This window comes from Sinohyriopsis cumingii, chromosome 13 (genome assembly GCF_028554795.1).
Source record: "Sinohyriopsis cumingii isolate HCF-2022 chromosome 13, ASM2855479v2, whole genome shotgun sequence".
NCBI lineage: Eukaryota > Metazoa > Mollusca > Bivalvia > Unionida > Unionidae > Sinohyriopsis > Sinohyriopsis cumingii.
This window is the reverse complement of record NC_142973.1, coordinates 27,701,266-27,715,639: the sequence shown is the minus strand read 5'-3', so window position 1 is coordinate 27,715,639 and position 14,374 is coordinate 27,701,266. Positions and strand designations below refer to the sequence as shown.

Genomic DNA, 14,374 nt, shown 5'->3' with positions numbered 1-14,374 from the left:
ATATATATATATATATATATATATATATATATATATATATATATATATATATATATATATATATATATATATATCACAGATCAGTAATGATCTCTGTACTTCAAAACTTCAGAATAATTTTGGGTCTGGCATCAAAAGAGTGTGGTGACCTTTTTTAGAAGAAAGGAATAAGGAACAAGTTACTGTTTTACATTTCTTTTGTATGCACAAAGGTAATTCTTGATGGTGGTTGTTGTTCTTTCAACAGCACTTGTAACATTTTGGCTTCAACAGGATGGAGCAATATTAACTTTGGAAAGATATTGACTAAAAAATACAGACCTCTTTAATGTTTATCCAGTTTTTCTCCAATCAAGTGAAAATTGTCAAATGACTGAATTGCTTTGTATGTTCTATGTCATTTTGGTAGTATTAGAAGTATTCAGTCAGTGCTTTTCAGATATGTGGCATTATATCTCCTATACTTGATGCTTTTGCAAAATGGTGCATCAAAAACATTTATGTATTCACTGTCTTTTAAATTATTATTCTGTGGTTTCTACTGACCATAAATTCAAAGATCCAATAAATGATGATATTCTTGTGGACTCCGTTGGATTGAATGAATTTAAGTACATGTACATGTACATATTTGGTTTGGTTTGGATTTTTTTTAACGTGGCTTTAACAATTTTTCAGTCATATCGCTACGATGTCTGCAGTGTGCCAGTTTATAGTGATGTCTAGCACTGGGGCATCATACCGCAGACATGTAGCATGATGTCCCACCCAGTCACATTATCCTGACACCAGGCCGACCTGTCCTAACACTAACCTTTTAATGCTGAGCACCAAGCGAGGCATCTGTTAGTATCATTTTTGTAAGTCTTTGGTATGACTCGGTCGGGGATTGAACCCATGACCTCCAACATCCAAGGTGGACACTCTCACCACTAGGCCACTGGAGCAGTCGACATGTACATATAAAAGCATTATTTATTTGTGTGATCATGTGGCCACAAAGATATATGATTTCACCTTAAACATTAGTGGTTAACATTACAGTACATTACAGTGGTTAACATTACATTGGTTAACATTACAGTGGTTAACATTACAGTGGTTAACATTACATTGGTTAACATTACAGTGGTTAACATTACAGTACATTACAGTGGTTAACATTACAGTGGTTAACATTACAGTGGTTAATATTACAGTGGTTAACATTACATTGGTTAACATTACAGTGGTTAACATTACAGTGGATAACATTACAGTACATTACAGTGGTTAACATTACAGTGGTTAACATTACAGTGGTTAACATTACAGTGGTTAATATTACAGTGGTTAACATTACAGTGGTTAACATTACATTGGTTAACATTACAGTGGTTAGCATTACAGTGGTTAACATTCCAGTACATTAGAGTGGTTAACATTACATTGGTTAACATTACAGTGGTTAATGTTACAGTGGTTGACATTACAGTAGTTAATATTACAGTGGTTGACATTATAGTGGTTAATGCATGGCTTGATGCTAAAAATCAAGAAAACTTTACAAAATCAATATTAGATTTAATTCATTTGATAGCAGTATATTCATCCATGTAGAACACCTATCTAGCTTAAAAACAGCGTAAACCTAGATCGGCACAATACTTTGGCTATGCCATTCCTTTTAATTATTGAATTCAATTTAATGGCATAAACTGTAATCTTCTGGTGCATTATTTGACAGCATATCTATCTGGTTCTTTCTGTTTGCAATTAGGTAAGTGTTACATACGTCCATGGTTTTATATGGTGTGAAGAAAATAATGGCAGAAACTCACCTAATCCTACGTTTTTCAGAAGAATCAATTTATCATTGCTAGTTCAAATAATTTTCTCAACATTTAATAGAACCTCCACTTGAAGAATTTGATGTAATGTTATTTTATGTGACCCACAACATGGCAACCATAGTGGTCATTTCAAAAATCTTATCGTCACTACATCTCTTGATAGAATAGTGGAATTGACAAGGAGTTTTCTCTGAAACATCTTGTGCAGTATTTAATTGGACCTGAATGAAAATGGTGCAGATTTGACCACAGATGTCTGCACTATTGTGAACAAGTTTAAAAACCAAACTTACTTGACCTTGACCAAGTCCAACGTAACTGCCTGCATTTTTGTGCTTCATTGAAGTATGAACACAGTGGCTTGTATATATACAAATGAATTTAGTCACACTTGTTATATTGTTCTCTTTCAACCAACAAGATGATAGCACACATTCATTGAGTTCAGGGTTAAAGATCTTGTCATGAGTTTTATCTACAATTGCTTATTAGCATGACAGGTATGAATGGATTCTTATCAACCCAGTTTATGGATACATCTAAATATTATCTTGAATGATAACTTTTAAATAACATGTTTGTTTTGGGGGGTTTTCCTTAATAATAATTGCAGTTTAAACCATAGATAGCACTTGAATATAATGATATTAATGATAACAAGTTCAATGATCGTCAGATTCAAGGTCAAAGGTCATGACAAAGATGGTCGTACTGCACTTGTGAAGATATTAAAATATTTTGCTTACTAAATTTGGCATGCTGGAGCTTTCTCAAAACTATATGAGATGATTTCAGTTTTCAGAAATTAAAAAAGATAGAAGAAGGGAAGGAATTGTTCTGGGTCCACATGCATAATGTGCTTTCAGCAACAATTGCTATTTTAAAAATCTTCCCCCAAAACACTCGTCTAATTTTGACAAGATTTGGCAGTTAGTCACCTGGTATGAAGGGCTTTTAAAAAAGGAACAGCTTTTAAACAACTTTTCAAAAATTGGTGAAAAGAATTTGATCAAATTTAACTAAAGCATCCTGGCATGAAGAACTTTTAAGTTTGTACGATCAGTGCTAATTTGGCTTTAGATATGTACACCATTTCTAACATTAGAAACAACAGTATGTCATTCATCAACTATTCTCATTTTCAAAACCCACCAGAACAGTTTCAGCTAAACTTAGCACAGAGCATCCAGTCATAAGAGCCTTTCATGCCAGTATGCCATCAAATATGGCCATGCTTACTGATAATAGAAAACCTTTATAGAGCTTCATAGTGGAAGTAGAAAGCTTTCAAATTCAGCATAATCTCAAGCACTTTAACATTTAGCTTACTTTGCCATGTCAGGCTTCTATGGAGGTGGGGGCTCAACAATAAGCCCCTCCCCATTGCCTTAACAAAATGTGTATTGGTTGGGCCCCCTTGGCTAATCAGGGAAATACTTTGTGTTAATGGCATAATTTTATTATTTGTTTGAGGTCATTTTTTCAGGAAAATTTCTCACTGTTTATGTCTCTTAATTTTCCTCAAAATAATTCACTTGTGAATTATTGGTCTTGTGACAGCTATAATAGCTACTAATGACTTGTAGGAAACTAACTGAATTGTGGAATGGACTTTTTCCAGAATGGTTGTATGAATCAATTATAAGATTTTGTATGATGTAACAATGTGTGCACTTTCACAATTCATACTTAATGACATAATGGTTCATTCATGATAATCATGCATGCATTATCCTCAGTAAGTACTGTATTAGGCTTTTAATAAATGTACTAAGTTCAGGTTACTAGTACTGCAAGCGAACAACAAAAATGGATCAGTCAGATTCTGTAATGTTGGATACTTATACATTATTCAGTCTAGCTTAAAATTTGGGGAGTGCCTTATATGCTGGAATATACAGTATCAGTCATAAATACACATAATTATAAATCCAGATGGTTGCCACAGAGATATTCTTCTCGGAATAGCATAAAATATGTTGTTTTTTATTTCTCTAGGTATTCCATATGAGATTCGAGTGACAACAGGAAACAAAGCAAATGCTGGCACCAGTGCCAAGGTGTATATCATCATGTACGGTAAAAAAGAAAACAGTGGCAAGGTGTGGCTGCAGGGAGGTGAATTCAAACAGGGGATGACACAAATCTTCAATGTTAGCATCATGGCCCAGATAAGTCCACTTACAAAGCTGGATATTGGCCATGATAACAGTGGAGTGGGACCTGGGTGGTTCCTGGAATCGGTTTGTATATAAATGCTAGTAATATAAAGATTTTAATATATTAAAGATATACGAGTCAGAGAAAACATTAAGATAATGAGAGAACCTCAATCCCTCTTCATTCTGGACTATTAATTTAACACTAAATCTGATAAACGACAAATATAATACACAGTGTTAAGCAAATTCTTGATCAAAATATGTGCTAGCATGTAATTGAATCCTAATGTTTCACATGCTCACCTTTTTAACTTCATTGTCCTATGAGTGTTGTATACATCTTAAAGACAGGCAACCACCACCCATTTGATCAGTCCAGAGGTCCAAGTATCTGAGTTATTTAAATGTGATCGCGCAGTTATAGCATATTTATGTATTAGATAAAGCACATATTCCAGGGCATTCTTTCTAATAATGGCCAAAGCCCATTATGGGAAAATGCTTGCTCATAATACTTTAGCTCACATAAAATGTATCCCCAAAACATAAAAATGTTTTGACACCACCCCATTATGTTGCCTGTATGAGAATCATGTGTAGGCATGGATTATGCAATGTAATTTACTCAGTGAATCTCGTGCAGGCGCTAGATCTGAAAATTAGAAAGTGATTGAAAAGGTCTCAATAATTTGTTCTAAATTACCTGTTATATGACGCGCCCACTCTTTATTCCAGTTACTAAAATCCTAAAACATTTTGTCTTCATCATAATTTAATAAGTGACTACATTTATAACCATGTCATTTTATGTAAAATATCTCCCAGAGTTTTAGCACTGCCATACCTAGGTAAAATATGATGTAATATCAGTGATATCCTCATAATGTTGTGATCACATCATTTGGAATTATGTGGTAAGTGTTGATTTTTCAAAAATAAAATCTATTTCCAGAAATTGTCATATGAATACTGAGACATTCAATAAATGGTATATTGTGACTCAACTTTCTTAGAACTTTTCTATACCTCTGCAGGTTTCAGTGTACTGTCCTAGTACTGGTTTGGAGCAGGTTTTTCCCTGTCACAAATGGCTGGCAAAGGATGAGGGAGACAAACAGATACAAAGGACTTTATACGAAGACAAAGACAAAAGAAAAGAGAGGGAAAAAAGTAAGATTCAAACTAAGAATAAAGTTTTCTTTTGATAACTTTCCTTTCTGCATTGTGATTGTGTCATTGCTGTTTTCAGAAAAATATGAGGATTATACCATATATACTTGTATGTATATAATTTATTGATTTGGTTTTGAATGGCACATCAACACATATAAGGTTCTACCATGGTGAGGCAAGAGTACCAAAGCAGCTAGCTTGGCCTGGTCTGAAGTCCAGTTTGCCAGCCACTATGCCACGGGAACTTCTCGATCCATGTAGAAGGTGATGCTTCCCCCAACATTCAATCTGCAACAGTTTTGATTTTTGTATAACCCTTTTAAAATTTAGGGTTGATATAACCATGAAATGAAATTGGAATGCAGAATGATGCTATATTATGCTAAGGAAATGGGAGATAAGTGATGTTCCTTATAACACACTGAGGCAGCTGACCTGGGGCAGGTATTGAATCTGCAATCCTTGGATTATAAGTCCAACACTCTACCAACTGAGCTACTGCAGTTCTTCTGACACAAATGAAATGATGAATACATTCTGAAGAAATTGGATAGTGCAAATGCATAACAAGAATGATGAATGGAAAATTGAATGAATGTATTATGTGAATGGGTATGAAAATCTAATACATACATTTTCATGCCGGCACTAAATTTCCAAGATGGAAAGTCCTTTTGCATGATACTGCCATTGAATTAAATATCTTGACACTCATATTTTCCAGAAAATTTATTTTTGAATAATTTGCAATCATTTTCACCAGTACACAAAATTTCCAGACACTAAATACGTTTTTTTTAAGTCCAATAAAATATAAAACATTAAAATTAGAACATAAACTAAGGATTGCTTTACAAGTATCCAAAAGTAGGTGTTTTAAAAAGCTGACTATCGAGCTGTGAAACAGTTTTGATTATCCATATTATAACATGGCAATAACTGAAGAATGATGATGTCAGTAGGCAGCAATTAACATAATTACTCATTATAATATATGCCAGAGGACTTGAAGTAGAGAGTTCACATTCTCAGTAAAAAGTATATTAACTTGCATGATAAAAAGTGTTTAAAAACTTGTTTATTATCTTTGTTTTCACTTTTCCACTAAGCTATGTTAACATTTATTTGTGATAAAGCAAGCAACATTTTAGGCACACAACTTTCACAGTTCTTGTTGTCCCAGTTTCATTCAGTGGCAGATTTCCCTTAATAATCTCATTTTGGACATAGTTCAATCTTCATTCCTAAAGTATTATTACAAATAATGGTATTCTGATATTAATATGCTGAACTTGTCTGAGTGATTTGGTTCATTTGAATAGTTACAGCAATCATCACCATTTTTGGAGATGAGGTGTCAATATAGGTTGTAGAATTTTAATAAAGAAACTATGAGTTATTGTTCAGATTTTAAGAATTAAGACGATATGAAGAGATGTATATAATTTTAGCAATACATTCTGATATCTTTATATTATGAAACAATCTTGATATTTTAACTTGCATTTTGCATTCATTGTTTTAATCTGGATCCAGGTAATGATGATTGGACTTGAATCAGTTGATTTTGTTAATCCTTCATGTCCATTCCCACATATTAAACAACACTGATATATACCACAGTTCAAGAAGTTGACCAGCATTTACAGAAATTAAAGTAGTTGTTTAATTTTGGGCTGGTTACTTGAAATATTTGGATACTTTTTGCACTCACCATTGGCAGTAATACATGTATATAATGAACGACTTTCATAGTTTTGCAAACAAAATGAAAAACAAACAACAGACATGCAATCAGGTTTATTTTTTTTGGAAACAAAAAAATGACACATTGTCATGAGAGTGTCATCTGACAAGTATTGAACTGATCATGTGTATCAATACATGATCATTAGTTTTCTTCTGACCAGCATTGAATTTACTGGGTGTATCAATACATGATCATTAGTTTTCTTCTGACCTGCATTGAATTTACTGGGTGTATCAATACATGATCATTAGTGTTCTTCTGACCTGCATTGAATTTACTGGGTGTATCAATACATGATCATTAGTTTTCTTCTGACCTGCATTGAATTTACTGGGTGTATCAATACATGATCATTAGTGTTCTTCTGACCAGCATTGAATTTACTGGGTGTGTCAATACATGATCATTAGTTTTTAGTTCTCTGAAACACTCTAATCATCAGTCATTAACTTCACTGGTGTATATACAGATTTATTTTGGTATCATTAACTTCATTGGTGTATGAAACACCTACTTTTGTATCATTAATTTCACTGGTGTATGAAACAGACATATTTTTGTATGATTAACTTCACTGGTGTATGAAACAGACATATTTTGATATCATTAACTTCACTGGTGTATGAAACAGACATATTTTTGTATCATTAACTCCACTAATGTATGAAACAGACATATATTTGTATCATTAATTTCACTGTTGCATGAAACACATATTTTTGTATCATTAACTTCACTGGTGTATGAAACATATTTTGGTATCATTAACTTCACTGGTATATGAAACATATATCATCAACTTTACTGGTTTATGAAACCGACATATATTTGAATCATTAACTCCGCTGGTGTATGAAACAGATTTATTTAACTCCACTGTTGTATGAAATAGATTTATTTAACTCCACTGGTGTATGAAATAGATGTATTTTTGTATCATTAACTTCACTGGTGAATGAAACACGTTTTTGTATGATTAACTTCACTCGTATATGAAACAGACATTTTGGTATCATTAACTTCACTGGTGTATGAAAACGATTTATTTTTGTATCATTAACTTCACTGGTGTATGAAACACATTTTTGTGTTATTAACTTCTCTGGTGTATGAAACAGACTTTTTTGTATCTTTAACTTCACTTGTTTATGATACAGACATATTTGGTATCATTAACTTCATTAGCATATGAAACATATTTTGGTAAGAATTTTGGTAAGATTATTAGTATAACTGCTTGTAAGTCAAAGATTTTAATATATCTGGCTTTAGGTTGTTGTACTTTGTTTCAGAAATAGATTTTAGCCTTACTGATATAATTTGTACAACAGGCTCATAATTATGATCCACCTACAGTGATCCCCCTCATAAACAGCCCCCCCTGACCAGCTGGCACCCACTCTTTATGGCTAGAATCACTTGGCACTGACGAGTTTGTGTTCAAAAGTACCCCTCAAGAAAGGCCACCCCACTAACACAACCAGGCCACCATATTAGTGCACAAGTATAAAATTTACCCCTCACAAGCAGCCACATTTTTTTAATTAATTTTTCCAGAACCAATATTTAATTATAGTTCGGTAGGTAATCTGAATCTGAATGTTTGCATACATCATGTTTTCGTTACTGAAAGAAGTGTTGGCTAAAGTATATGTACCACTAAGGTTGTTATTATATCATGAACGCCAACACACTGTCAAGAACATAACATGGTCAGATAGAAATGAGGTCAGCAGTATTTTGATAGAGCTTTGGGCTTCATACAGTGGATTTTATTTGTATTTTTCAAATTATGACTGACTTAATTGTCAACATCATAATATGGTCAAATAGGCTAAAAATAGATTTAGCGGATTAACACACACGCAAATACACACACACACTCACACAGAGAAACAATTGACATTAAACAAAACAGGGTACCAGACAAAGACCCAAAAATCATGTGACAGTTCATGTATCACTTCCTGTAAGCCTATAATAAGGCATTTCATTTACAAATGTTTGGTCTGCAAAATTAAATTGCAGTAGTATACATTTAGCCACCTATGAATAAATCCTTACAAAACTTTAGCATGTCATCACGTAAATGAAGAAATAATACTTTAGACGAAAAATACAAGTTATTCAACTTGATAACAATTTGGAGAGTTCACATGATAAAAAATGTATGTTGGGAAGACTCAAATAAACAAGAGCATAAAAAATATGAACATTCTGTAGCAGTGGAAAAACGGAGTAAATGGAATTCTGAATTATTTTAAGTACAAAACAGTGTATGTACCAAGATTCAAATAATGTTTTTGAATGGTTTTGTAATGTTCATGCCAACAATATTCACTCACATTTCACGCCTAAGAATACGAACTATTAATTGATATTACCTTGAAATAAATGTGATTTTAAGACAAGAACATTTGAATAATTAATGCTACTTTTAAATGAAGGTAATAGCTGCTTTAAGTTATATGTAGCTTTCCTACTATATACACATATACATACACATCTCACAAATATAGTCCCCCTCTGGAAAGGCTACCCATCTTATAAGGCCACTTTCCCAGTGCAGATTGGGTGGCTGTATATGAGGGGGACTACTGTATTTCTCCCTATGTTCCACTATATTCCTTTGGTTCAAAGCTAGGATGTGGGTTGGTGTGATTGGGGGTTGGAATTAATGAGACAATAAACATTTGGGTTGTGCTTATTTTCTTCAGGCTTCTAGTTTTTATTCTTTTTCTTACCTGAACCCACACAAATTATATTTTTCTTAGAACTGCATGGTAGTTTTAAGAACTATTACTTCGTCTGTGGCACCAAGTTTCCATTTGAACCAAAATAAACCAAAATTAAAAAAAACAAAAGCCGAACAGAACTAAAATGAAGAGAATTAAAACAAACTGAATTGAACTTTAAATAAAGCTGAAATGAACTGAACAAAAGTCACATCAAATAATATCCTACTAAAAGAGGCTAATATATTTTGTTGAAAGAAATAATTTTGTTTGATAAATCAAACTTTCTGCTTACTGAAAAAAGTCTTTATTTTCAGTTACAAGTTATTACTTGTACAATTTATTAAGCATACACCTCTGGACATTGTACAGTCTCTCTGATAGTAATTTATTTATTTATCTATTTATGGCATATTTTAAACAGCTCTAAAAGTAGTAATAATTGCAAGAGTGAAATCCCTTAACAGGGTAATTTTTACATTCCTCATTCCCATTATCCTTACACCAGTCTCTTTTCCAGTGATAATATGTTGAAGAAATTGGTAGCAAGCTTTGTTTTGTATATTTTCCACTTAGTCTTTTTCTACTCAGCTTGTAGATTCATGTCAGTTAACTTTTTCCACATATGCATGTACTTATCATGCCAACCTGTAAAACTTGAGTATCAGAACTTGTAATAATACCCATTCAGAGTATGCATTTTTTGGGGGTACATAGGGTTAAAGGTTGCTTTTGGATGTAAAAGTTCACATTGCATTAGCAGGAAAGCAATGTTTTGGTCTGCCTGTATCGCTGATTTTGAGGGTCACCTGTTTGAGAATGTTCTCAACTCACAGATTTGAGGAAGCAACAACTTTGGTTCTTTTCTTTGAATAAGCTGATAACTGGAACAAAACTGAACTCAAACAAGGCTTATCATACCTGACCATCAGTAATTACCAAACTAAGGTCATAATCTGCTGTCCTGCTCTTGGTAAATCCTAGTCTCAACACCTTACTGAAGCTGCTTTAAATTGGGACTAATTCGGTCATCCTTATCCTAACTTCTAAAAAACACAACTGATAATTTCAGTTTGAAGTATTCACTTGGAACTTCGAATTTGAAACCCCTTTTGGAAATTACAAACATCAATACGTACTTTTTATTTTTCCCAAATTGATTGACTACTACTCTTGACATGTGCAGTGAGGCCAGGTTGCTTATATTACAGAAGGGTAAAATCAAGGGTTGGACCAAAATGTTGCTTCTTGATAAAAACTGTTCTGCAGAGAAATAGGCAAACAACCCTACTTCCTGAACAGGCAGTGTGACCTCCGAGGATTCTTTTTGAATTGTCATTTCAATCAATTTTTTCATTTAATGTTTGGTTATTAAAAAGAAAGAGAGCAATAACAGTGCTGGTGTTGCTGGCTTAGTGCCATAATAATTCCAAAATTTCAGTTCCTTTTTGCAAATCCCTTTAAATACTAGGCAGAAAACAAGAGCAAGGGTATCTACAAGATCATTGCAGATATCAACTTGTGGTGGTTGGCATTTCAAGAGAAGTGGGAGCATCAACTGGGGAGAAGTTTGACTTGAGGGAGAATGTGGCTGAATCCTATTTTCGGGACCCTTAAGATGATCTCTGAAATTTTACTTGGTCTTCCCTTAGACTGTAGCATAAATGTTGTATGTACTTATTTTTGTGTGTAAGAATATAAGGGATGAAAATTTCAAAAGAAAAGGTCACCATGACTAGAAGAAGAAATATGGTTTCTGAAACAAAGTTTTAGTTCTCAACCATGTACCAACACCAAAGTTTGTGAATAACTTATTATTCAGTAACGTTTGGTAAGAATAAAATCAAATTACTATGGAATCAAATGGTCAGTGGTCATGGTCACAATGTCTGAAAGAAGAAAATCATTTTTATTATTTTTCATAATAGCTTTTGTTCTAGACCTTGTATATTGATTAATATTTGTAGATGACTTGCACTTAAGATATGAAAGAGGGTTTGATTTTGATATTATGTAATGTCCTTATGGGCTAGGAACAGTGTCAAGAACAAATTTTTTAGGCCCTTCCTCTTGAAGTTGATGTCAGGTCAGAAATCACTGCTTGCACATTTGTACTTCTCTGGTCTTATGAGCACAGCAGCTCATGCACATACAGATGAATTTTAACCACACATTTTATTTCATTCTTTTTTCATTTAACAAGTTCATAGTCAGCACTCTGACATTGATTTTAAGGTCAGAGGTCTCTCTGTATGGCCTGTGAGCATGTTAACACACTAATTCTTACTGGATTTTTATCAAACCCAGTTTGTAGGTATATCTTAAGAATACCTTAAATGATGCCAGTTCAGTAACAATATTAATTCTGGATTTTAACAAACTTAAAATGTGGATATATCTTGACCATATCTGAAATGAGTTAAATGATTTATCCATGATTTTACATTCCATATCAAGGGCCATGCCTATTTTGTACTGCATATGATGTTACAATTCAATGGTTTTAAACTTAGTAACAGAAAAGAGCAAAAAGCACCAAGCTTAGTAAAATTCAACAAATAATTTATTTCCCTTGAATACAAAGTGAAAAATTAAAAAGAACTTACAGTATTGTGAATCAAATCACAAAAAAGTACTAAAAGTTTAATCACAAGTCCAAAGGTATAGAGTATTCCAAGTGAATTCCACCAGTGTTCCAAATGAATCTCAGTCTTGAATGTGTTGATGTGTCAGTAGTCTCAGATGTGCTAATGTAGAAATAGCCTTGATTTATCATAATGATACAATCTGAAATGTCTCTAAATGAATTCACACTAATTCCAAAATAGTGATTTAGTCCAAAAGTAATAATGAGCACTTTGTAATTCCAATGAATCATTTAAATAAATCCTCTCAAGTTATGACGTGTTCCAGGTGTTAAGATAAGAATAAATAATTCTGATGTAAACAACATAAAAACCTAAGACACATTGAGACAACAAAGATGAGGGTCAAAAGTTCATTTCCAGAACCTATTAAGTTGTAAACAAGGTCAGACTTTTCACTTAAATTTTAGTAAAGAACATGGAAAACATATAAACTGTATCAACAATCGTAGACAAACAATAGCAATCTAATATTTGTTTACAAAATGACCCTTATAATCATAATCTATAATCATGAACAAAAACAAACATTCAATACAAATTAAATATTCATAACAATATCTTATAAACTCAGAAATATAATAAAATATTTTTGGTTAACCAAATTTAGTATGTTGGAGTATTAAAGAATAGTTGAGATGATTTCTTTATTCATCAATTAAAAAATAAAAGCGATGGACTTTTTGTGAATTGCTGCACATTTTTTTCTGTCAGAAGAGCATCATACTTGTTGTTTGTATTTTTTATCAAAACTTACTTTGAAATATGTAAAGTTATCCTATTGCTTTTGAAGATACCATGTGAATTGTATCCCAATTTTTACATTTTTTTGTTAGAGGTCACATGGTTGGTGTGGGTGAAAACAAGTGATACAAAGCTTGCTGGTACAGACTCCAAAGTTTATATATGTCTTTATGGCAACATGGGCAAGGGTAAAACAGAAGAAGTTCCTCTTGATAACAAAGGAAACCCATTTGAACAAGGACATATTGATCAGTTCAAGGTCAGCCTCGATGATGTTGGCAATCCTTACAAGCTACGAGTTTACCATGACAACAGTGGCAGGTTTGCTGGCTGGCATTTAGACAAGGTAAGAGAAAAATATCAGTTCTGTGGAATCAGTTGGGATAAATATCTTTCTCTGTAAAAAAGCATATTCATATTGTAAATAAATGAGAGAATTCTTAGATATAAGGTCTTTTTAATGATATTATCGTACAATTTCACTGAGATTCTTCTTGGAAAGTTTTATTTGGCCACGGCAATATCTTTCTATTATAGACATAAGAGTATAATGAAATGGTAAAGAATCTTGATAGGTTATCCTTTTCACAGACTTTATCTTGTAAAAGTTTGGTGTACTTGAGAAACTTGTTTAGGCACTATAAATTAAAACACACCTATTAAAGTGAAAAAATCACTTCCACCTCTACATAGTTGCAAAATTAATTGTAGTTAGCTTTTTAGATACAGTATTTGACAAAATGAATTTCTGAGACAACATGTAGTCATTCTCAAAACAATTTTAATTGAAAATTTGTGTTCATGTTATTTATGGTGCTAACCATGTCCTATGAATGCATCTTTAATCTTCAAGGAAGTTACATGTGCTTATTTCTAACAAGAGTATGACTTTTATATGTGAGTAAGTTATAATCACAGTGATATAATGAGGATTATGTTTCATAAAACAACACATTATGGTAGGGTATATTTTTATGTGAAATTACATTATATTCATTGCTGGACGAATCCACCTTCCCAGTGCCCAAGACAAACTTAAACTGACTCAAGAAACTCATGTTGTCAATATAATTGCTGAAGGGCAATTTTTAAAAAAAATGAGAAAGATAGTGTTTAATTCCTAATATTATATGTTCTGCAAATTTTATATTCTTTGAGATTTTCGCAATACATGTATCAGTACTTTTATTTAGCATTTATATGGACCCCATGCTTCTATTACACAAATGCCTGTAGTTTCATTCATCCTTTATTTAACATGATATTCTGTCAAAGTCTGTCCACTTCCATGCTGTAGTCATTGTCAAGGTCAGTCTCACTCACACATAGATTT

The 14,374-nt window shown here is 32.8% G+C and overlaps 1 protein-coding gene across 2 annotated transcripts in view; it reads left to right on the top strand.

Annotated features, from left to right (window-relative positions):
* The window catches only part of LOC149785097 (lipoxygenase homology domain-containing protein 1-like), a 225,905-nt gene that overhangs the window by 91,185 nt on the left and 120,346 nt on the right, over window positions 1-14,374 (top strand). For both annotated transcript variants that reach the window (XM_089978857.1, XM_089978855.1), the window contains exons 13-15: window positions 3,831-4,075; window positions 5,029-5,164; window positions 13,134-13,387. In XM_089978857.1, coding sequence (XP_089834983.1) covers window positions 3,831-4,075; window positions 5,029-5,164; window positions 13,134-13,387 — 635 coding nt within the window. The remainder of the gene's footprint in view (window positions 1-3,830; window positions 4,076-5,028; window positions 5,165-13,133; window positions 13,388-14,374) is intronic.